This window comes from Trametes versicolor, assembly GCF_000271585.1.
Source record: "Trametes versicolor FP-101664 SS1 unplaced genomic scaffold TRAVEscaffold_9, whole genome shotgun sequence".
Taxonomy (NCBI): domain Eukaryota; kingdom Fungi; phylum Basidiomycota; class Agaricomycetes; order Polyporales; family Polyporaceae; genus Trametes; species Trametes versicolor.
Genome location: NW_007360329.1, coordinates 1,054,954 through 1,077,133, shown reverse-complemented (window position 1 = coordinate 1,077,133; position 22,180 = coordinate 1,054,954). Strand labels below are relative to the sequence as shown.

At 57.4% G+C, this 22,180-nt stretch overlaps 7 protein-coding genes across 7 annotated transcripts in view; 4 read left to right on the top strand and 3 right to left on the bottom strand.

The window, feature by feature from the left end:
• The window catches only part of TRAVEDRAFT_38959 (Aldo/keto reductase), a gene marked incomplete at both ends in the record, with an annotated part of 1,937 nt that extends 974 nt beyond the window's left edge, over positions 1-963 (bottom strand). The window contains 5 exons of the mRNA XM_008042834.1: positions 247-328; positions 395-507; positions 569-717; positions 774-878; positions 933-963. Coding sequence (XP_008041025.1) covers positions 247-328; positions 395-507; positions 569-717; positions 774-878; positions 933-963 — 480 coding nt within the window. The remainder of the gene's footprint in view (positions 1-246; positions 329-394; positions 508-568; positions 718-773; positions 879-932) is intronic.
• A 1,553-nt stretch (positions 964-2,516) lies between these two features.
• On the top strand, positions 2,517-4,921 carry TRAVEDRAFT_30504 (uncharacterized protein). Its single transcript, XM_008042775.1, has 22 exons — positions 2,517-2,656; positions 2,711-2,789; positions 2,845-2,858; positions 2,912-2,953; positions 3,007-3,063; positions 3,120-3,129; positions 3,190-3,207; positions 3,262-3,287; positions 3,347-3,372; positions 3,426-3,460; positions 3,512-3,548; positions 3,605-3,620; positions 3,677-3,719; positions 3,783-3,889; positions 3,941-3,987; positions 4,038-4,050; positions 4,113-4,140; positions 4,194-4,251; positions 4,307-4,331; positions 4,393-4,519; positions 4,577-4,714; positions 4,772-4,921. The coding sequence occupies exons 1-21, from the start codon at positions 2,574-2,576 to the stop codon at positions 4,697-4,699; spliced, it is 1,014 nt and encodes a 337-aa protein (XP_008040966.1). The 5' UTR covers positions 2,517-2,573; the 3' UTR covers positions 4,700-4,714; positions 4,772-4,921.
• A 4,781-nt stretch (positions 4,922-9,702) lies between these two features.
• Positions 9,703-10,509, top strand: TRAVEDRAFT_50259 (uncharacterized protein; the record flags this gene model as incomplete). The annotated part of the gene is made up of 4 exons (XM_008042914.1): positions 9,703-9,744; positions 9,799-9,996; positions 10,054-10,265; positions 10,329-10,509. 4 exons carry the CDS (start codon positions 9,703-9,705, stop codon positions 10,507-10,509), a joined length of 633 nt encoding a protein of 210 aa, XP_008041105.1.
• A 974-nt stretch (positions 10,510-11,483) lies between these two features.
• Positions 11,484-12,404, bottom strand: TRAVEDRAFT_128901 (uncharacterized protein; the record flags this gene model as incomplete). The annotated part of the gene is made up of 3 exons (XM_008043250.1): positions 11,484-11,717; positions 11,901-12,056; positions 12,252-12,404. Coding segments are annotated over 3 exons (543 nt in total), but the record flags the coding sequence as incomplete, so codon positions are not given.
• A 2,118-nt stretch (positions 12,405-14,522) lies between these two features.
• TRAVEDRAFT_30502 (uncharacterized protein) lies at positions 14,523-16,488 on the top strand. Its single transcript, XM_008042774.1, has 5 exons — positions 14,523-14,924; positions 15,251-15,281; positions 15,350-15,508; positions 15,567-15,658; positions 15,718-16,488. The coding sequence occupies exons 1-5, from the start codon at positions 14,619-14,621 to the stop codon at positions 16,288-16,290; spliced, it is 1,161 nt and encodes a 386-aa protein (XP_008040965.1). The 5' UTR covers positions 14,523-14,618; the 3' UTR covers positions 16,291-16,488.
• Positions 16,489-17,284: 796 nt separating this feature from the next.
• Positions 17,285-18,001, bottom strand: TRAVEDRAFT_30501 (APG12-domain-containing protein). The gene is made up of 5 exons (XM_008042773.1): positions 17,843-18,001; positions 17,633-17,769; positions 17,510-17,572; positions 17,420-17,457; positions 17,285-17,365 (listed from the first exon to the last, which is right to left on the bottom strand). The coding sequence occupies exons 1-5, from the start codon at positions 17,976-17,978 to the stop codon at positions 17,344-17,346; spliced, it is 396 nt and encodes a 131-aa protein (XP_008040964.1). The 5' UTR covers positions 17,979-18,001; the 3' UTR covers positions 17,285-17,343.
• Positions 18,002-20,055: 2,054 nt separating this feature from the next.
• TRAVEDRAFT_59985 (S-adenosyl-L-methionine-dependent methyltransferase) lies at positions 20,056-21,798 on the top strand. The gene is made up of 6 exons (XM_008043249.1): positions 20,056-20,191; positions 20,248-20,373; positions 20,432-20,573; positions 20,641-20,858; positions 20,926-21,074; positions 21,128-21,798. The coding sequence occupies exons 1-6, from the start codon at positions 20,101-20,103 to the stop codon at positions 21,599-21,601; spliced, it is 1,200 nt and encodes a 399-aa protein (XP_008041440.1). The 5' UTR covers positions 20,056-20,100; the 3' UTR covers positions 21,602-21,798.
• Positions 21,799-22,180: the final 382 nt, after the last annotated feature.

The window sequence follows — 22,180 nt, the reverse complement described above, 5'->3', positions numbered from 1 at the left end:
GGGGGGGGGGGGGGGGGGGGGGGGGGGGGGGGGGGGGGGGGGGGCAGGTCAGCGTGTACACTATGGGCGAAGGGAGACGAGATGCTAAAAAGAATAGCTGGAGCCTCCCAATGTGCACCCCAGGGTCAACAATGACCTCATCAGCCCGCAAGGAGCCTCGGGGGGCACCCCGAAGACTTGTCTCCTCGCTCGGGCCGAGGCGATCCAAACGGGAGCGCAATTAGATAAACTGGACAGAAAGCGCACCTGGTTCGCAACAGGCTTGACTTTCGCGGAGTCGAGGAGGATCTGGAGCTCAGGGACACCGAAGTTGCTGACGCCGATGCTCCTGAATGACAGGGGTCAGCGCGCTGCGACTGCGCGAGGAGCAGGGCAAGTGCCAGGGCGAACGGACTTTACGAGGCCGTCCTGCTTCAGCTTCTCCATCTTCGCCCATGCCGTGGGGATGTCTGGGGTGGCGAGACGCGGGTGGTGGATTAGGTACAGGTCCACATAATCGACGCCAAGCTGCAGGCCGAGGAGTTTGAGTGGGAGCCACTTATGGTGCATTGGACAGCCGGAAACTCACGAATTTGAGGCTGTTCTGGATGGAGGTCTCGATGTCGAGGCCGTCGCGCCCAGAGAACTTGGTGGTGATGTAGAGGTCCTTGCGCGGGAGGCCGCTCTCCTTGATCGCCTTGCCCGCCTCTTCTTCGTTCCTGTACGCCTGCGCGGTGTCTGTAAGAGCGTTATATGAGCCTTAAGCTGGACTTCTAAGGCGGCCTGCGACTTACCAATGTGGGAGAAGCCGACTGAGATAGCCTGGTCAACGAAGTCCGTAGCCTGCGTTCCACCACCGAGGGTCCACGTCCCGAACGCAACACTGGGAATGCTGGTCCCTATGCACCACAACTGTGAGCAGCGTTCACGCGCCTCGTGCATAACGCACGTACCGTCGTTCAACTTGATGAGCTCCCAAGGCATGGCGGTCAGTTACGACGGGCGGTGGTGGTGGTGGTGGGAGACGAAGAGGGGTCTGCAGAGGGCCGAAGGCATGGGCACTGTCGAAGGGATGGAGTATATATTTGGGGGTGAGAACGAGCCCTGTGGCGCAATCATCGACGTTGCGGTCGACGGTAATGCGGCAGCTAAAAACGTCCGAACGTTCGCCTTCTTATCTTACACGCCCATATGGCGGCATGCCGCGTCGGCCCACACGCTCTTCGACACGGTCAGCTGACTCCAAGCTCACCTCGTTGGCGGTCCCCGGCGACCCTCTCCGTCTCCTTCTCCACCTCCACGACGAACGTATGAGCCGCGCAAATCAGCCTTCTTTCTCCTACACTAGTCCCCCATCTCCCTCTACACCCGCCAGGATGGACTTACCAAGCTAGACAAACACGCGCACGATATATTTCAAGACCATCGCGAGGAGATGAGGTATGTGATTTGCACCGCAAGTTTCGTCTTGCATATCCCGTCGTGGAATCGTATGCCAGGGCCAATGCGTTTTTGGTACTATGGCCTGTCGTCGCTTGTGAAAGTAAAGATGAACATATATACTCGGCACGGCCCAAGCTGCACCATACAAAGCCGGGGAACGTACCGATACTAAGGCTCTCTCATATATGAATGGCGAATATCTGGTTAACGTACTTGACACAGGTTTTCCGGCTTCGTCTTAGTATTTGCAAACCTGTGAGTAGCCGGCGGTTGGCCTGCGGACAGGCTACAGCAAGTTCGCCACCGTTGGAACGACGGCTTATAGCTCTCTCACGGGTTTCGCTTCCACCCCCGCCTACTCACGCATGCAAAAGCGACAATGCGTCGCGCGCGCAGTACAGCCATGGCGGCACGGTACTCTAGCGCCTCTTTGCGTGGTATCGCCTGCCATGGTATCGCCCACGATGCCACCCCGGACTTCTGCGAAGATGCCCCTTGGCCTCAAGTCATCTTTGATGAGATGTCCCTCCTCAAATATGAACCTGTCAGCGCCCCGCCAATGATGCGTATACGCAATGATCTCGTCCCAACACATTTGCACAATGCCGGCCTCGTAGTGACGAAGGAAGTGGTGAGTCGGGCGAGGATTTTATTTTGAGCGTGCTTCACACTTCACCATGATTCTCATCCGCAGGTGCTGCGCGCGATGGGTATCCTGATACTATGTGAATGTTCTTTGCGAAGTACTCAACATGCAGGCATCTCTACATGCAGCATATGGTCTGCTTGCACCACCATCACGATCCTCCTGATCCTCGCCGTCTTTGACGGCGCCTCAAGGGCGCCTCCCCATCCAATCTAGGCTCGTACAGCCTCTTACAGCCTGCGCTTGTTAGAAGTCCAGGAACATGTGCTTTGTTGCTCACACAACTTGCTGTATCTCCGAAAATCACTTCCCAAACTGAGCCGGTCCCCGTCCGAACCCATCTCCGCCGGATCATTCGTCGCTCTTCTGACAGGTACAAACAGCGTCCGTGAGATCCCCTATCATAACGTGCGGGGTGATCTGATGCGCTTGGAGACGGGTATAATAGGTCGCTAGGACGCACAATGAACGCTTACGCCCCGATTCACAAAGTGCTCCTCCGGTCATGTCGCTTCCTTTGGCTTCCCTTCCCTTGAGCCTCGACGATACCTATGGGGCTCTTCTGGTGGGGACATTTCTTGGTATAATGTGAGTATCGCTTCTCTAGCGTGCGCATCGCTCCGATGCTTACCGATAGCGCAGATTGTATGGCGTCAGCTTGCACCAACTCTTCCGGTACATCCGGTTGTACCCCTTCGACGTTCTTTCGATTCGGTTTCTTGTGAGCTCTATTTTCTGATTTGCTGCCTGTTCTGCGGGACTAAACCTGCGCTCAGGTCACAAGTGTCATGTTAGGAATACTTCACCTCGATCAGCGTCCAAGTCCGCTAACATGAGGAGCAGGGTACTTGAGACATTGCATGTGGTGATGACGATGGACATCTGGTAAGCACCATTTAGTAGTCGCATCTTCGAGCAAAACTAATGAGCGCCGGCAGCTATTATTACCTCGTTACCCACTACTTCCAGCCGCTAGTGCTCCTGGAGGGCGTGTGGTAAGTACATCTCGCTGATGATTAGTATCCTACGCTCACCATAGGCATGCACATAGGTCTCTGCAGGTCAGTGTATACGCGCGCTCCGAGCTGCTTGTGTGCTGACATATGAAACGCCCTTACAAGCTCATTCCGGCGGTTACGGTACGTTGAAACGCTGTCTCGATCCGTTCCGAAACTCAGCCACCTGTCCTCTAGGCCTTGACTGCTTGCGTTTCCAAAGTGTGAGTCTCCGCGCAATCCCCTGAATTGGTTGACCATGTAGCTGACGTTCCATGTCCAGTTTCTTGGCCCGACGGGTATTTCTGAGTAAGTGCCATGAATATGGTGGCGCCATCGTAGTATGAACGCGCAATTACTAGCCGGCCCCCGCTCTCGATGGGCTACCGCACTTGTGGTAAGTAACGGCGTTTCATTGCTCAGATAGCCCTACTGAGGGTTCACTTAGGGCATACTGCTCGTCGCCGAGCTAGCTCTTGGCATCGGTAAGTGACGCTCAAATCTGCAGTCTGTCAGCCTGCTCACCTCCGCTATTCCCCAGTCTTGTCCGTTAAGGGGTCAGCGGATTTGTCTTGTGCAACCAATGCAACCTTCTGACTCCGCGATACCCCAGATTCATCATCGTCAGCCTGCTGCAGTACGCAGAGTCCACTGTTGTGCGTCTTTCGATTTTCATACTCCGGCTACGGGACCCAGCTGAGCGCGGATCTTGCTTACAGGGGATCCTGTCGGCCTGTGAGGCGGCGGCCATTGCTGCCGATGTGCTGCTCGCTGGAACGCTCACCGTGACGCTCTGGACCCAGGGGTATCAGCGCTCACGCCAGTCGTATGTGTGGCTCAGTGTTTCATCATGGCGTCCTCTGACGTTTCTCCGTAGGGAGTTCCCCACCACCGACCTCTTCATGACATACGTGGTGAAGACCGGTACGTCTAGTTCCGTTACTACGTAATGTGCATTACTGACGTGGTGGCAGGTCTCCTCACTGGGTACGAACTCCCCGTCATTCGATCTTCTAGCACGTATCCTTACTCTTGTCACCCGACTGCAGTATCTGCAACCTGCTTGCTTTGATCCTGGTGAGTGCCTCGCGCGGCTTTTAGTAAGGCGTAGTACGCTTACTTGTACACAGGCCCAAGTTTGGAAGCAAGCGTTGTTCTACTCTGCCGTCAACATCATCACCACTCGATGTGCGTAGTGCGCATCTTTCGGACGCTAGCTCTAAGCTCATCTCTCACTTTGCAGTCTACGCGAACACCCTTTTCGCTGTGTAAGTTCACGCATTCGGTTTGCCCTATCAGGCCATGGCACTTATGCGGTCACGTTTACAGGCTCAACTCGCGGGAGCTTATGGCGAACGGCCGGCTGGAGATCTTCGCGAACGCCGAAAACACCAGTTTCAACGCGTTTGCGCAAGCACACCGTGTCGCGCAGGCCCAGCAGTGGAACGCACCCTACGTAAGTTCTAGCATACCGCCACTGCGTCAGTGGCTGAATGGTCTCCTTTATATCTAGGCAAAGTCAACTCCCAACGCGATCAAGGTCAACGTGACCGCCGAGAGGGAGGACTATGTCCCCGACTCGAGCCGAGGCGGGAGCATGGTGTTCGACCGGAAGTCCGAGTCTCTCCCTGTTTAACGTGCCCTGCTTGTGGTGTGTGCAATTTCAACAATGCAACTATGAACTTACGGGGGATTGACCGAACCAAAGACAGGGTTTTATGGTTTAAAGCGGACAGTCTTTGATGGTTTTGCGCGGCCGCGGGAGCCCCTCCGCTGCCAGGCTTGTAGTAGCTCATCGCACATGTGTTGTAGTGTTGTCCATTAGCTCATATTATTATGTATCGTAACTTAATGTTCTGGCGGCGATCGAGGCGATACCCTCACAGTACCCGCGAGACCAACAGTCGTTGGAGGCGGTCGTCATGGTCGCAGCTAGCACAATACGCTCTGCAGGATTTGGACCGGTCCGTGAGCGCGTGCGGTACGTTTAGCGCCCATTAAGCGAGAAGGAAACGCAACTCTGCACCGAAGTTGCAGTGTGCTGCTCACTGCCGACCACGACGAGCTCGCGCTCTCGTCCGGCCACCAACATGCCTCCCCCACGCAGCGCCGCTCCCTCCGAGACCCCTACCAGATATTCACGTACCACGGCGCGTTCGACGACGGCCGGTTCCGCGTCCACCGGGATGGTCAAGCCTCGCGCATACTCGCTCGCCAGCAACGTCAGCGGGGTGACGACCATCGTGCCCGACAGGAAGAGCGCAAACAGCTCCCCCAAGACGGCCGACTCGGGCCCCCGCTCGTCAGACGCGACGCCAGTACCGCTTGGGATGCAGGCTCAGCGGCCGAGTCTTGCCAGGAGACTGAGCTCTGCCAACCCTCCGTCGCGTCGCATCTCCCTTCCACTCGCCCCCACGTCGTTCCTTGACCCCAGCAAATCCACCACGAGCATCTCCTCATCCCTCAGTAAGTCCACCACCATGCCGTCGCGTCACAACTCGCTCTCTGGCGCGAAGAGGCCAAGCGCGCCGTCTGTCGCCGCGTCGCGCCGTAGCTCGCGTTCGGTCGCCGTCTCGCTATACACGTCCGAGTCGGACACGCAGGTGAACAAGACCGTGCCCGCCACGCCGCGGGCGCGTGTGATGTCCACGCCCAAGCTCTCATTTCCGGTCAGCCCTTCCTCCAAGACGCCGCCCCCTGCCGTGCCCAAGATCCCAGCTTCTCCTGCGGATCTCCCGAAACAGGCTACCACCACCCCCAAATCATCTCCAATGAAGCCCCAGCGGACGCCGACTTCGAAGCCATCTCCGAAGGTCACGCCAGGGAAGGCGAGTACCCCTGGCCGGACGGCGAAGAACGGCAAGAGTCCCTCGGTTGCGGGCGCTGCTGCCAGGAATGGTTCGCGATCGTTCGACAGCTTTACCAGCGAGTCCCCTTCGATCCGCTTGACCACGGAAGATGAGCCATTCTGGGACGACGGCGACGACATGACGCTGGAGATGATCACGGATGTGAACGACGGCGAAGTGGACGAAGACGTACGTCTATGCTTGGCTCGCCCTCGCTACAGCACATGCTTCCTCTGCCACATGCTGACGCCGCGCCCCACAGATGCAAGGCGCGCTGGAGGGCGTGCACGGTCTTCACATGCGCAAGCTGCTGCACTATAAACGGCTACTCGAGCGTGCGCAGGCATCTTCTGCCGCGCAGCTGCACGCGCTCCAGGCGGAGGTCCGTATACTACGTGAACGCGAACGCACGCAGCAAAGCGGCGGCGCCATCATGGACCCCGACATCGATGGATACTGCGTCTGTGGCGGTAAGAAACCAAAGGGCTACTGGAGCGGGTATCGCGGAAGCGAAGACGATGGGATTGGTGGCGAGGTTGACTTGGCCACCGTGCTGAGGGGTGATGGTGGCGGCGGCTTCAATGAAATCGAAGTGAGGCGGGTGGTAAGAGGCTTAAGCCGTGACGACCGCATGCGACTGTAGGTCTCTGACACAGGAGTGCAGTCACTTTACTGACGGTGTCAACTAACTAGCATCTCTATCATCCTTGATTCCTGCATGCCGGGAGACATCCGTCTGCAGATTCTTCTGCTCGAGAAATACGCGAAGTCGACCTTCGACATCGTTGGTAACCTTGCACCGGACCTCGCACTGAAGATATTCAGATTCCTGAGCGTGAAGGAGCTCCTCGCGGTCGAGCCCGTTTCCAAGAAGTGGCAGGAGGTCGTGCACGCACCCGCGATATGGAGATACCACTGTTTGAGGATCACTGCGATGGACCCATTGCCTCTCAAGCCACCGGCGAAGCCACAGGGATGGTATGTGGTGAACAATTATCAGCGTGGGACCTCATTCTGAGGATTGGTGGTTTCAAGGGAACCGCTATACCGTTCATTACACCACCGCGAAGCCAACTTCCGCCATGCACTCCCTCAAAGCATCCGATTCCTGAATGGCCACACCAACTACTGCACAACTCTGCTCTTGCGCGGTAAGTACAGCAGATCACTAGGCGCCAGCCGTTTGCTTATGGCCGCATCAATATTTAGGCAAGCGGCTGATCAGTGGTTCATACGACGAGACCATCCGGTTCTGGGATGTCGAGACTGGGGAGATGAAGAAGTGCCTCCAAGTGAAGAAGCCCGTCAGCTGTGTCGATTTCCTTGCGGAGGAGGGTGCGTCGCCCTGTTGTACTATTCGCCGACGTTTGTGTTGACGCTGTTTAATCTGTGGTAGAGGTCTTCGTGGTCGGCTTCCACGACGTCGGGTAAGTAACACATCGATATGGTGGATAGTCGTCTGCGTGTCCATGCTTACACTATGTTCACAGTCGTGTGCACCTCTTCTCCTCTCTTACTTTCACGCCGCTGCAGCAACTCGCGGGCCACTTGAACGGTATCCGTGCGGTTGCGCTGTCGTCAAAGAACCTGGTCTCTGCAGGTGCGGACAAGGCACTTGTGTGCTGGGACTGGCGTGCGGGCACGAAGATCGTGCGTTTCGGCCAGCAGACCACTGTCAACATTGGTGTACAAATCATCGGGAGCAGCCGCGAGGAGGAAGGCGAGCGTGTCGTCAGTGTCACGATCGACGGGATCGTGCGCGTGTTCTCTATCAGTGAGTGTTGTTTCTGCTCAGACATCGTTGTTGTCGCCGCTGAACGGTGATTCCCGCAGAGCGAAGGGAGATGATGTCACAGTTCAAACTGAGCGAGCTGGGTTACGGCGATCCGTCGCTGAACGCGAAGCTCACGCAAGTTGGCCGCGCACCGGACAACATGCTTCAGTAGGTGCTTTTGTAGGACCCCACTTTTATAGCTATTGACACCTTGAACAGGTGGTTCGCTGCCAAGGGCACCCAAATGACTGTACGTAACAAGATTTCTATGCGGCATGCCGCAGCTGACCATCCATTTCAAAAGTGCGCTACGAAGTCCGTTATTCTCCACTTGCAGTGGCAGGAGGAAGACGAGGCGACGCCAGCGACCGCTGCCTCTCTAACTTCCCAGGAGGCTACGAGGCCGTCCACCCCATTGACACCCGGTGCGCTCAGCCCCGGCGCGATCGCCCGCCCGCGCACCATCTCCTCGCTCTCGCGCTCAGCATCATCGCTCTCCACCCCACAACGGCGCCAGTCTCTCGTGAACTCTACGAGCAAGAGCCCAGCCTCCTCGCTCACGGGTCCCAAGGGCCGGCTTTCGCTGAACATCTCAAGCGGTCCTCTGACGCCTACGTCGATGATAGGTTCGCCCCGCACGGGCACTCCTGTCTCGGCCCTCAGGGACTCGCCGTTTGCAGTCCGGTTTGGCCGTGCTGCTGTGCTCACCGCGCCCCCAAAGCTCGTCGCGGTGGTGGACACGCCCGATGTGGCTGTCGGAGCAGTGGACCCCAGGAAGAAGCGCGTCATCACCGCCACGCGTTTCAGCACGCGCGCAGGCGCAGCACGCACGGTGAGTGTCTCCGCTGCACTGGTATGTCGTGCGTCAACTCATGGGCACTGTGCAGCTGTACATGTCGCAGCATCGTGACAAGGAAGAGGTAGCGAAGGAGGCCGCGAGCGACGACGACAGCGACGGGCCGAAGTCGGACGGCCCGCGCACGCCGTCGCCCGGGGTGGATTTCGACACGGACATCCTGCCCGTGACGGGCGCGTGGTCCGCGCTCGCGCACGAGGACGCCGCGTCCGCGGTTGGTGTGAAGGGTGTGAAGGGCCAGCTGCCTGCGAAGTTCCAGGGCCTCGCGACCCCGGAGAAGAACCCGATGTCGATGCAGCTGAGCCACGAGGAGGTCGTCGTTGGCTGTGCGGACGGCACGATTTAGTGCGTCTTTTCCGTAACTCCGTATCGTTGAGAGGATGTTGACAATGGTGCCTGCTGCAGCGTCATGAGCTTTGTTGGATACGACTACCAGAAGGAGCGCGCGTCTCTTTTCGCGGAGCACTCTATCGCGGAGGAAGACGAGTCGCCGGTGGAAGAAGACTGAAAGTCGGAATGGCCTTGTTCAAAACTGCGGCCGCTATCCGGAACATGCACACACCATCACCTCGGACGCTGGAAGCACATATCTATTCGTCCTGTCGTCGTCGCTCTGCGGATCCGTTACACTCGTCGTTACTATGCGCGTTCGCTTGTTTATGCCGGAAGGATGGCCCGCTACTCTACTTAGTATCGTTCTAGTTATTCGCTCGCTCGCTTTGTTGCCCACGTCTCCTTTACGCTCACGGATTAATCTCACCTGATGACAAGTATTTCTTGGTCTGCTAGGCGGTCTATCGCTAAAGTGCTAGAATACGGCTGCAAGTGGTGGAGGTGTTGGCATTCCAAATTGGGAACGCAAGAGCTTCCCGATGGATCTCGATCGTATAGTCCACTGACGACAGCACAGCGACGTCATGGTCGATCGTCATCCCCGCATACAACCTGCAATGGCGCAATGGCGGCGCTGTGATTGGCCAGGCAGGTGGAGAGCCTCTGAGGCTCATAACTGACATAACTCGCTGCAGATGCCGCAACGCATCCAACACGAAGTGCTTATAATGCTCGCGACTCGTCCTGCGACTCAGCTCACCCGCACCCTTCGCCCTCTTCGTCTCACCAACTTCACATCCATATTGAACTCCACAAACCGTCGAACGATGTCTACCTTGTTCGAATCCATCAAAGAGGACCATGAAGAGGTAGGCGAATAACTCGGAGTGGCCCGAATATATATCACTCACACTGCGATACAGATGTATGAGTACCACGACCAATATAAACGCGCCTGGGACCGCAGCGACGTGGATGCGCAGGCGCGGTGGGCTCGGCAATTGACATGGGAGATCGCGCGACACGCCGTCGGCGAGGAGATCGTCGTGTACCCTCTCATGGAGCAGCACCTTGGCGAAAAGGGCAAGAAGCTCGCCGACCACGACCGCGAGGAACACCAGGTGCGCTACCGTCATTTAATGACGCGCCATAGCGATGCTCATGCACGCCTCTTGCAGTCTGTGAAGGAGAAGCTCTACAAGCTCGAGTCTCTACAACCTGGGAGCTCGGAGTACCACTCGCTCATCACGACCATGATGGAGTCTCTCCATCACCACAATGACGACGAAGAGATCAAGGACCTGCCCATGCTCGAGCCCATCATCGGTGAGCAGGCGAGCAAAGACGCTGCACTGAGCTTCAAGAAGACGAAGAAGCTCGTCCCCACAAGGTCAGTCCACCGCCAAGCTCAATCTCCAGGACTATTCCAGGCTCACTCGGTGTTGCACTACAGGACACACCCCTCCATCCCCAACAAGCCTCCATTCGAGACGCTGCTGGGGCTGCTCGAGGCGCCAATCGACAAGATCAAGGACTACTTCGCTTCTTTCCCAACCGCGGACGAGATGAAAGAAGCCAAGGAAGAGCTCAAGCACCGAGACCATGACGCTGCTGCTGGCAGGGGGGGCCAATAGGAGTGGCGTTTGGTTTCACGGACTGGAGGACATGTACGACGTTTGTATAGTAGCTTGCTCACCGGAACATATATAGTTACACTCAATACAGCCAGGATCTGCATCGCGAGACAACCAGAGGATATTTTGTCTATCCTTGAAACCCTAGTAGTCGCGTTAGAGACTTCGCAACACGACAATGTGCTTCATACCTGATCAGACCTCGTCATAGACCTCAGACACCCTCTGCAGCGCCCGCTGCGTGTCCGCCCACTCCCCCAACACGCTCGCTAGCATACTCCCGTCCTTATCCTCCCCCTCACCCACACCGCCTATCTTCTCACCCCCACCCTCATCATCGTTCCCGTCCGAGCCGCTCCCCGTCTGCTCCCCGTCGCGCGTGTCGGACGAGTCCGACGCGAACAGCAGGTCGTGGTCGAGCTGCGTCCCCAGCGGGCTCACGAAGCTGTCCACGAAGCCGCGCACCGTGCCCGTGTGCGCGGTCCCCGACTGCGTGAAGTGCGAGCGGTCCGCGAAGTCGAGCGCGCTGTCGGCCGCCGCGCCCGGGTCGGACGCGCTCCCGCACGGCTCGTCGCGCGCGGCGAAGTCGACTTCGCGCAGGTTCATGAGGAAGCGTGAGATGAGGATCGCGGTGAGGCTGTACGGGGGCGTTAGCTACTTAGGCAGATGCGAGGAGCGCGGGGCGTACGGTTCCTCGAAGGTGGTGATGAAGTTCGCTTGCTGGGGGCGGGACGGAAGCCTGTGATTCAGCCTATTTATCGTCAGAATGAAGCGAAGGGAGCTTACAGCGGTGATCCTGACGATGATTTGCAGGATGTTGAGGATAAGGAGAATGCTAGAAAGAGGACCAGTTAGCGGGCCTCGGCCTGTTCGTGCTTCGTCGCTTGTTGCCTACACGAAGTATATAGTTCCTATCAAAGCAGCATGTCAGCAATCGCTGCACCGTCTAAATACTAGTATTCTGTCGGAAGATGTCACGAACCGTCGCGCAAGAGAAGCTGCAGGAACGTCGTTCTAACGTTAGCCTGGGCAGCGGAGACGCGGAACCGCCATGTCCGCCACCAGGTGACGCCAATGACGAGTGCGTCGGCAATGATGAGGCAAATACGCGTTGCAGTCGTCCCTGGAGGTGGTAACAAGTGAGTGGCAAGTACGGCTTGCGCGATATGTGCAAGCGTACAGCTGTTAAGAGCGAAAGTCGTCAGAGTCTTATCGGGGATGAGGGAGGTGAATGAGCGTACTGGTCGATAAACGTAGGAGTGATGCCCGGGAACGTCGGGATGCAGAAAATCGGCGCGGGAAGGTTGATGGGGACGATTTTGACGAAGTTGTACTGGACAGACGCGTGAGCTGCGAGAAACGCACATCTATGGGTTCCCTGAGCGGCTTACGATGTTGTAGCAGGCGGTGGTGATGGAGAGAAGGAAGACCAATACGGCGATCGGCCAGGTGCGGTTGCTCATGGCGTAGGCACGAAGGGCAGAGAACGCTGTGCACGGGGGGAAATCAGCGGCGGGGACGGATGCGAGTTCAAGGGGGGGAACCACCTGCCCAGACGAAGTACGGCGCGATGCTAAATACCGCAAGCACGCGGTTGAGAACTAGGCAGCTATATGCGCCGACAGGTACGCGTTGTCAACGGCGGCGACTCAGAAAAGGTGACCAGTTCATACCTCTGAATCACCCCGAGTATCAGCTCCCTATACTCAAACGAGAGATGTCGGGGGGAGTGTTAGACGTACCTCATCGGATATGGTGAAGGAGAGCGGGAGCTGCACCGCAAACTGCACCAGCATGATGTAGCGATTGAGCAAGAAGAGCATCGAGGCGCTGTTGACTTTGCGGCTCCAGACGAGGGCCACCTCGCGGTCGAAGGTGATCACATATTCCCATACAAGCCATGCTGGTCACATTCTCATTGAGATGGATAGCAGATGTGAGGATCGGACGAGGCAGGCGTACCGACCGCTCCTAGAAATGTGAGGTTGTAGGTGTAGCTAGAAAACGAGCTGGTCAGCGGAAAGCTGGTAAATTTGGCAGAGGTGAAATGCGGCTCACGTCGACGCAAAGTCAGAGACGAGCTCCGCGGGTGTCTCTCCGAATGAAGACATTTTGTGAAGCGAGCCGCTTGTAGCACCGCTGTCCGCTGGTCTCCGGCATAGTGCCGCATATCTTATACACCCCTCTCTGATCACAGCCGTCAATTTCTCCAGAGTCCGTCCATGATGCTAGTATCCGTCAGTGTCCGTCCATGTCGCAGGACGACGCTTCGACCAGAGTTCTGCTAAAGAATATCTATCACGTTGAGAGGCTTCTGCAAATCGAGGTTGCTGGCGGTGACCATTGAGAGGACATATTTCCCATAGCCCTTCATGTGCCATGGGACCAACCGCTTTGACATGTGAGCGCACCGGTATGCCCGCACTGGGCGCGCACCCTTTCAAGTCATTCTAGAACTTGGCTCAGGGTCTCTGGAGCTGGTCGCGTTGGTTCTCGCATCCGGCACCGCATACTTGGGTATAGATCTTGATGAGCCTGTACTTCCTCATGAAGCGTGAAAATCGGAACATACCTCTCGGTGGTTGTGCCCCAAGAACAACGATGCTTGCTGGCAAATTACATCACGCGCAGCTGCGAAGACGAAGGACTCTGTCAAGGCAATCAGCTTCTTCAAGACGCCAGACCCTTCATATGCACCATAGAAGGACGACGTCAAGACGGCGGTCATAGTATCCAGCGATTTCCAACCTGATTGGTCGGATGTTCAACCGTGAAAGGCCTGCACCAGGATTAGCGCGATGCTGAGAACGGGCTCCCAAAGCGGCCGGAAAGTCTCAACACGAAGGTGGTTGTGTTGTCGTTTCAGCGTTGCGCGGGCCCCTTCGCACTGACATCTAGGGAAGACAAACTGCGCAAAATCCAGACAGATTTGTTCTAATCGTGACAGAGAAGTGAGTATTTACTGTGGGTGGATTCGTGAGGGGGCATGTTGGCGGCATATTTTTGAATAAACGTCACCATATGTAAACGCCCGTGGTTCCCGGCCACCCGCATTGTCCTTGAATCAAACCACACTGAAATATTCCGATACGATTGCGGTACAGCCCGAAGTTGGCTTCGCCGTACGGCAGTTGTAACAGGCTGTCTCGGCATTGCGGCGCACTAGCTGTGTGCGTTCTCACAGTGAGAAGTAACCGTGAGATGTTATTTCACGAGAATGAATCAATCGCATATACTACGATTCGCGTGGCGGTAGCGGGTTTGGCAGGGTCTAGGAATGATTGACGGTTATAGTCGAAGGTATGAAGGACAAGGACGCGACGAACCTGCACTGCGACAATGCACCTGATAGAACTGATCCTCCACTCAGGGGGGCTGTATGCTATTCAAAGATGACATTTCCCGGTTTATTCAGGTGACTCTGTCACCAACACCAGAGGTTTGAGAGCCTGGCTAGTACTGCAAACTCGCGCGTCGAGGAAGTCGTGGAGCCTCGGAGGCTAGCCTCGGCCGCTCGCAATGCTCGAGCTCCAAAGTACTAGTATTAGTTGCTTGATTCAAGCGCAGCGCGTGTTTCACATAGATACTGGTGTCCCCAGCATCTCCGCAGCACGCAGACGTACAAACTTGTGTGTTGGGTTGTGGGTGCAGCGGACAGGAAGTGGAATGGTACAAACTAGCAGCGGTGCCGACCGCTTAGCATGTCGACGTCCAAACACGCACCTCGCTAAGCGGCGCCTGTTCCTGACAACGGCTGCTTCCGCCGTTCACCACAGTTCCACCACCATGCTGAACGCTGCTTAACGCCGCTCCCTTCTTACTCTGCGGCATCCCACGACGGCTCACTCAGCTCGGTCGGCATGCGCGATGTCGCTGAAGTTCCCCCGAGAGGAAGCATCGTACGGGATCTATGGGTCTCCAGTAGGAGAAATACAGCGGTCCGGTGACCCTTCTATCACGCCCACGCCCCAAGATAACACAGCCCAGCGCTCCAACGGCGCCTTGCCGTCCTCAGCTAGCCTCGAGGAGTCCGAGGGAGTCCGACGGTGTGAGCCTTGCGCAGAGTGCGTGCGCAAATCGTGCGCAACAGGCTGCGTTCCCCCTCCACGATGCTCCTGCCAGCCCTTGTCCCCCTCGTGCTCGCTGTCTCCCTGAATCTTGCGGTAGGAGCTGCGGATCCCAGCAGTGGCAAGGATAGCGCCTCCAAGTTCCGCCGGCTCGAGAGCCTGACAAAGCAGTGCAAGTTTACGCTCGGCGGGCAACAATTCGACCTGTGCCCCGTCCTGGAGGGGAACGAAGGAGGGTGGACAACCGAGATCGAGCGCAAGACGCCGCCGACGGTCACGAAGACGTCATACCAGATCGCGTTGCAGGGGCCCCTGGCGAAGGACAAGAATGCGACCAAGTACGATCAGGTCAGTCGCCGCGATCCTCGTAAACTCTGCGCGACGTGCGTGTGCGATCGTCGCAAGGCGCGGGTGCATCTTTGCTGTCCAGGGCCTGTCCTACACCCGCTGTCTTCATACCGACCGGCCTCATGAAAAGAACTCCCCATTTCTTCCGAGCAATGATGAGGTTTTGAGGCGGAGATCCAGGGAGAGGCACTCAACCTCTTCGTGGCCGGTTAGGTCCTGTCAATCTCCCCTAGCGTGATATGAGAACAGCTGGTAGCGCGGATAGATAATTCTCGGATTTCGCGTCTTTATGCCATGAACTAGCATTGACACACGTGCGTACGTAGTGCCCTCCCGGGACCTGGATATGTCAGATCGGTGAGCCACACTCTACCTCCATCCGTCGACTTGTGGCGCTTACTGCTTATGCTCTTCTTATGCAATAGTAACAAATCGCCGCCCGCTCTTCCCCGACGAGGAGCCGCGCGTTCTGCAAACGGTCCCGGTCGCAGGTGCGATGAACCTTCCGAACGTAACTAGGTATCACCCCGGTGTGAACATCACCGCACAACTTGCGCCCGGCCGCCAGGAAGACGCGAAGCACGGTGCGCGTTCTCCATATAGCTCGCGCTACGGGGCAAGCCCGCTCACAGTCCGCCATAGACGTCCTGCACGTTCGCCTGCACGGCGGTTACTACGTGTATGGCCCACAGAAGGCCGATCTTCAGTTCATTTGCGACCACGGCGTCGACGAGGTCCGTAAATCGCTTCTTGACGGGGACGATCGCGCGCTGACTATAACCATGATGCCTAGCCGACCAAGCCGTCCTACGCATGGTCGTGGAACGGGACGCACACGTTCAACTGGCGCACGAAGCACGCGTGCGGCAAGCAGCTGTCCCCACCGGCGCGGACAGGTACCGTAACAGCATCGCCCGGCCCCAAACCAACGTCCGGCGCGCCCACAGACTCAGAGCCCGCCGAAGACGCGCCCCCAGACGACAACGAGGGCGTCCCGGACAAGTCCGAGCAGGACCTCGCAGACAAGCACCCGCTCCTGGGGCGCGCGTCGCGCCAGACGCTCGTTCTGCTCCTTTCGTCGTTCACCGCGGTGCTCGCGCTCGTGTACGTCGCGTGGTTCCCACCTGCGCGCGTGCGCCAGGCCGTGTCGCGCTTCATGAAGGCGCACCCGCGCCTCGCGCGTTTCCGCGTGGGAGAGCGCGTGCTCATGCGCTGGGCGTACGAGGACCTCGAGATGGAGGACGGGTATGGGTATGGGGAGGGCGAGGAGGACGTGATGGTCAACTATGCGCCCGAGGTCGAGGAGGGCATCCCGCTCAAGCCGTCGCCGCGGCTCGGCGGGTTCGCAGGATATGGGGCCGCGTAGCGCAAGGTGCAGCGCCCTCTGCTGCCGCCGTGGGTTTGAGATCGATGTGTGTAACGTGTAGATGTGTACGTTTCGCGTGCTGCGATGTATCCCGCTGTAGAATCTGTGTTGTAGAGTACGTTCGCCTTTTCTGTTGTATAGTTGTTGTATAGCTGCAAAGCAAAACATGTACCAAGCTATGCATCTGTTTGCCATCCGCCTGCGTGGCTTTCCTTCCACTTCAAGATATCATGATCTATGCGACCACGTTTGACTGCCCTTTTATCGAAGTAAGCTTACGAGAATTTCTGGCCAGGCATAACTCCTCCCTCTCCCCCTTCTGCCCGGAAATGGATGTCTGGGTCGATGTACAGTTCGTTCACGTTAACCGCGTGAGGGTGACATGCAGGGCAGGACCCTGACGCCCCGGGCCCCGAGAACTGCGGGTATGCCAGAACTCTCTTTCAAGTTTCGATCCGTTTCCCGCAGCGTCTACATCCTGACACATCTGTCGACGAGCGAACGCGCATTCTCCGGACGGGACCCATCGCAGGCGTGTGGACCCTCCGAGCACCACCAAGTACCGCATGGTGCGCGAACGCCACGACACAGCTGTCTCCTTCCCGTCGGGAAGATGTGAGGCACGCTCCCCATACATGGTTAAGGCAAGACACGCTTGTTCATCCCCTGAGTCAAGGAGGATATCCCGTTTAAACCCGACACTGAAGCGCGGTGTGCCCCCAGGGGTGGCGTCCTGCTTCCGTCGCGGTTTCGGCATGGGCTAAGATGCGCTTGTATCGCGCCCTGTGGTGTACCCCCTGTGAAATCGGTGCTGTGAGCTCCTTGAGCTTCTATCTTATTGCCATCAAACATATTCTGTACACACCTGCCGAGTGTGGGCAATATCCTGCCTCCATTTCAGCTAGCAGGGTCCATGTGATTCAGCGATCATCCCACTCATACGGTTCATAACCATCCAATGACATACACAACACGCCGAGGGAGATAGCGTTGAAAAGACTACTGTACAATGGGAATATATCGGACCAATACAGCTGGCAGAGTTCTGGTAGGTCAGCCCCAAGCGGCAGTCGTACTAGACATGCAACTGTGGTAAATATCAGAACGGCATGCATATGTCTGGACTTACCTGTAGTTGACTATTAGATGGCCTTCCGTTGAAAATGACTGTGATTTGACTGAGCGTCGGACGAGGTGGGACCTGGCGTGGCATGCTCACCTTGAACAGATTGGCGACGGTATCATCGGGGGCGGGCGAAAACGCGAGATTGATATACGTGAACTGACATACGAGGACAATCCGTCAGCGACAGAATACGCATCGCGCGCACGGGGAGCGCACCAGAGGATCGCCTTGCTTCCACCCCAGCTCCTTGCGTAGGAACTGTATCACGGCCTGGAACCTGTTCGACGCGGTGATCTTGTAGAAGTTCTGCTTCATTATCGGCGCATTTCCCACTGCCTTGAAGCGGACAACGACTGCGCGTAGGGTGCACAAGTCAGCTCTCAGCCTGCGCACCTCGGTGCATAATCCGGTGCGCTGTGCACGCACCCTTGTTGCCGTCCTTCTTCTTGTACGAATCGAGCGCCTCCTGGGCCTCCTGCAGGGTGCTTCCACCGTCAGAGTACGTCCATGCTGAGGGCAGAGCGCGGGCATGGGGCTCTGGGCTTCCGCGAGTCAAGGCCATGCGAGCGCGGTGGACGCTGACACTGAGTAGGAGTTCAGGATGCGGGCGTCTACTGCGTCGTCGCGCTCGGCGTCCTGGGTGGGCGGAGCGCCGGTCCGGGTCCCCGGAGTACAAGCGTCAGGACCCCGCGACACGCTGCCGTGTCCAGGGTCCGATCAAGCAACTCCAATGTCGAGTTCGCAGATCGGACGCTCCTCCTCCACAACCTTTGCGCATCCCAGCGCGCGCGCACTATCTCCATGTTCCGCCACACCGCCCAGCTAGCATCGCATGCATGTGTACGCCGACAACATACTGGGAAAGCGGCTTGCGGACATGGGAAGTCGCTGCGCAATGTGGTACGTTGCCAGGCCACACAGCCTGAGGGCACTCATTTCTGTTCATGTTCATTTAGATGAACCATATCCACACCACCTCGGCTGAGCCTGGAAGTGCGGCACTGGCAGAGTCCTGATCATTTTACTGGGGACCTTTACCTTTTCACCCGTTGGACCAAACCTGGGGTCTCGAAGGGGTATGCCATACCTAGCCCGGACTCAGAAGTGCCGCCCTCGAGACCGAACAGGCTACAGTCAATGTCCGAGCCCCTTGGGGGCTCGTGAGGAGGCCTTCTGCGGCAGTGGTCCGGACGGATGGCAGCGGAAGCTTGGCGTTTATCAGCGTACATTGTGATGCACGTTCGTAACTGCCCGCTTTGACATGGCCATTTGTTGAAAATATTGCCCTGGGGCTCGTTGCGCGCGTCAGAGCGAAACGAGCCCCTGGGGTTTGTACAACTATTATTCATATTTTGTGGAATCTTTCGAGGTCGTGTATGCCGTCCAGACCACCGAAGGATCGTCTGGAGGGTCTTGAGCGCAATCCGGACCAAAATGGCCTGCGAAAGGTCGCCGAGCTCTCCGGAACATGCAGTCTGAAAGGCGTCCATGGGCAAAAGCCTCTGTTAGGATTATCTGAGGTCCTGGCACTGGATGAATGTAGAGGTTATACCTTCCCTGGGATTACCAAACCACAACTGGGGTGAGCGAACGGGTTTTTGGACGCCAACTCCCTTACTGAATTTCCTTGGTGTGGAGAGTTTGGAGGTAAACGCCGCCCGAAAGGAGGGCTAGCAGACGAGGCACAAGGACGTCTGCATACGCCCTTTAACCCTGATCTGCAGAGCACACGACATCACGCAGAACAGCATCAAGCCCTCTAGCCCAGGCTCTGCGAATAAAGTGAACAGAACTCAGTACCCTTTACTACATTTCCTCGCTCGCCCGTCGCGGATGTTGCGCGGGGCCTTGCTATGACTCAGGGCCGCCATGTGGACGCTCCTGGACCCTTGACGGGCGTCCAGATGTTGCCTAGATCCAGTACTAGTGGCCATAATCGGATTGTAGGCCTGCCCGCGGCGCGTTTAGTAAGTTTGCGCTCATATTTAGGATCCTTTCGAGATGAAGCGCCTGATGAGACAACTCCACAGGGTGATTCGGGCGCAGCAGAGCTTGCGTAGGCCCTGTAGCTCTCGCGAGTTGTGGACCAAAAACGGACGTTCGGATCTACAGAAGGTTGCCCTGTCAGGGCCTTCAGCCAACATTGACAGCCGTGCCAAGCATTGTCGGCGGGCTGCAGTGCGAGGCTAGTCGAACAGCGCTCAAGACGCGCCCACATCCCAATGCAAGCAGCCGTTTCACAGGGACAATCGAAGATGCGGTGCACGGCAGTCGGGTCGCAGCTTTCGGCCACGCCCGACGGGGTCGTCTGTTCCACAGACATGTTCGAGACAATTTCATCGCTGGTATATCGCGCTTAGCCCGCTTTGATTGTGGCAGCCATGTTGATGAAACCAACACACTGCCGCATAGCAGCTGAGACAGTTTTGTATATTGCAGGAAACACTCGTCCGATGGGAGCATGCATCAGGAAGGTGAGCGTCAGGCTCTGGGCGCGTCATTAGAGTTGGCTTCTTAATGCCGACCGCAGAAAGTCGATTGCCCAACTTCCCGCTCTGTCTCCCTTGCCATACGGACTTGCGATGACACAACAATCCCCAGTCGCAGTGGCCGAAGAGCTTCTCCAGCTGGTCAAATTACTCCACCCGGTGGCTGCTTCTGCCGATGCGCGTGACGCGCAGAAGATGTACGACGCTCGAAAGCGAGTCCAGCAACTGTCCAACAGTATTACGCGAAGCGTCTGCGGACCGCTCGAATATACCGTCCTTCTCGCAGGTGAGCGCAGTGTCTAGATTAAACCAGTGATGTTGTTTATTGATGGGTGTGTGTAGAATCCTGTCATGAGAGCGCAGCTCTACGCTTTGTCACAGAATACGGCGTAGCAGACGCGATTGGCGACGGGTCCAAGTCGCTGTTAGACATATGCAGCGAAGTCCAAGTCAACTTCAGATACATGGGTCCGTTCTCGGACATGCGCCTCGGAATACTCCGCCTGACGCTCGGTCGGCGATACAGATGTCGCGATGAAGTGTCTATGCTCCCACGGCTACTTCGAGGAGGTCGGCGGTTTCAACACCAGGGTCTTCAGAAACAACGCCATGTCCGAGGTGCTTCGGACGGAGCATCCACAGACCCTGAAGGACGCCATTGGGTTCATGTAAGTCGCTTCTATCCTCCCCCAATGGCGATAATCTTCTGCAGACGCTAATCTCCGTGTCCGGAAGTTGTGACGAGGGAGGAAAGGCCACTTCTTATCTTGTGGAGGCGGCACGCACTACGCCTTCTGTGGTCGATAGTCCGACTCCAGCGGTAAACCTTGCCTTTGGTTTCGAAGGGCCGGTATTCCAACACTGGGCGGAAGGCGCCCATGCTTGGCGCGGAAAGCGACTCGGCCACGCGATGAAGCAGCTTCATCAAGTCGCCAACGGTAACGTTATCGCTGGTGAGGCATACAGTCCACCTATATCGCTCGTCGAACTCCGCGGCCGACTTCTGAACGATGTTTACAGACTTCCAGTGGTCGGCGTTGCAATCGCCGGTTGTTGACGTCGGAGGCGGCATCGGAGCCCTAGAGCTCGCCCTGGTGAGAGCGTATCCCGACTCCGCCGTAAACTTTGTCGTGTTCGATATCGCCGAAACGCTCGGGCACGCGAGGACGGTGCGCGCCATAGTCGAACTGCCACGATAGCGACTCACCGTACCCCATCGTAGGTGTGGGAGGCGCAGCCTCATGACGCCCGACGCCGCGTCTCTTTCGTGGCGGGCAACTTTCTCGCGCCGACGCTTGCCGCAACGCGCCTTCCGTGCGGCCAACCCACGTACCTAATCCGACATGTCCTGCACGACTGGACGGACGAGCAGGTCATCGCCATCCTGCAAAACGTGCGTGCCGCCATGCTGGCGCCGCCGCCCGCTGAGAACCCTACGTCCGACCACGGCATACGCCCGGTGCATCGTGCGCCCGGCGGGGCGCCGAAGCTGCTGCTCTGCGAGATGCTGCTCCAGAAACGCAGCGGGCGGTTCGCCTACACGACCAGCCTGCAGGTACTCGCGCTGAATAATGGAATCATCCGGACGGAGGCGGAGATAGTGGACCTCCTACAGCGGGCTAGGTTCAGGGTGGTCGTCGCGCACGCCATGCGCGCAGTGGACACGATCATTGAAGCCGTTCCGTTGGATGTGTAGGTTACGTTGGGCGCGGATTAATGCACGCACCGACCCTTTGCGTTGCGGGCATCGCTGTCGCGCGAGGGAAACGACTTCTGCGGAAGCTGAGAAATTTCCACCGTCCTCGGTGCCTACGATCAGGTCCTGCACGCGGTGTGCGGCGATGGCGACCGCGGCGGTCCCGTAGAGGTTAGTACATTGACGCTACACACTGTCAAAATACACAAAGTAGTACGCCCGAATTGGGCACATCCAATCCTGAGTAGGCTTTCGGACCTTCATTGATAGGCCAAGCTCTGACGTATGCTCCCGTTCGGCCGCAGAAGATACTCGGAGTGGACGCCTTGCATCGGCGGGGCGGGAGCACTGTGACTCGGCCTGTCCGATGGGCGAGTCCGTCCGTACCTGTGGGACCGGCGGGAGGGCGGCTATCTGCCTCAGAGACCCGTCCCGAGGGAGCACATCAACAGTCCGAGCGCTCTTTCTGCTCATCCAAGGAATCGGTGGCTTCCGCGTCATTGCAGGGCTGCAAACGTATCACCAGCGGCATTGCACAGCGCTGTGAAGTGCAGGCGCACTGCGATAACCAATGCGTTT

Coding starts and splice junctions, on each gene's coding strand:
- TRAVEDRAFT_30502 (XM_008042774.1), top strand. CDS start 14,619: ATGCTCCTGCCAGCCCTTGTCCCCCTCGTGCTCGCTGTCTCCCTGAAT. Junction 15,282..15,349: donor GACCTGGATATGTCAGATCG/GTGAGCCACACT, acceptor CTTATGCAATAG/TAACAAATCGCCGCCCGCTC. Junction 15,659..15,717: donor GCGACCACGGCGTCGACGAG/GTCCGTAAATCG, acceptor CATGATGCCTAG/CCGACCAAGCCGTCCTACGC.
- TRAVEDRAFT_30504 (XM_008042775.1), top strand. CDS start 2,574: ATGTCGCTTCCTTTGGCTTCCCTTCCCTTGAGCCTCGACGATACCTAT. Junction 3,461..3,511: donor GATGGGCTACCGCACTTGTG/GTAAGTAACGGC, acceptor GGGTTCACTTAG/GGCATACTGCTCGTCGCCGA. Junction 4,252..4,306: donor CAACATCATCACCACTCGAT/GTGCGTAGTGCG, acceptor CTCACTTTGCAG/TCTACGCGAACACCCTTTTC.
- TRAVEDRAFT_30501 (XM_008042773.1), bottom strand. CDS start 17,978: ATGGCCTTGACTCGCGGAAGCCCAGAGCCCCATGCCCGCGCTCTGCCC. Junction 17,770..17,842: donor GAAGAAGGACGGCAACAAGG/GTGCGTGCACAG, acceptor CCCTACGCGCAG/TCGTTGTCCGCTTCAAGGCA. Junction 17,366..17,419: donor CATCTAATAGTCAACTACAG/GTAAGTCCAGAC, acceptor TTGCATGTCTAG/TACGACTGCCGCTTGGGGCT.
- TRAVEDRAFT_59985 (XM_008043249.1), top strand. CDS start 20,101: ATGTACGACGCTCGAAAGCGAGTCCAGCAACTGTCCAACAGTATTACG. Junction 20,574..20,640: donor AAGGACGCCATTGGGTTCAT/GTAAGTCGCTTC, acceptor CGTGTCCGGAAG/TTGTGACGAGGGAGGAAAGG. Junction 20,859..20,925: donor CAACGGTAACGTTATCGCTG/GTGAGGCATACA, acceptor CGATGTTTACAG/ACTTCCAGTGGTCGGCGTTG.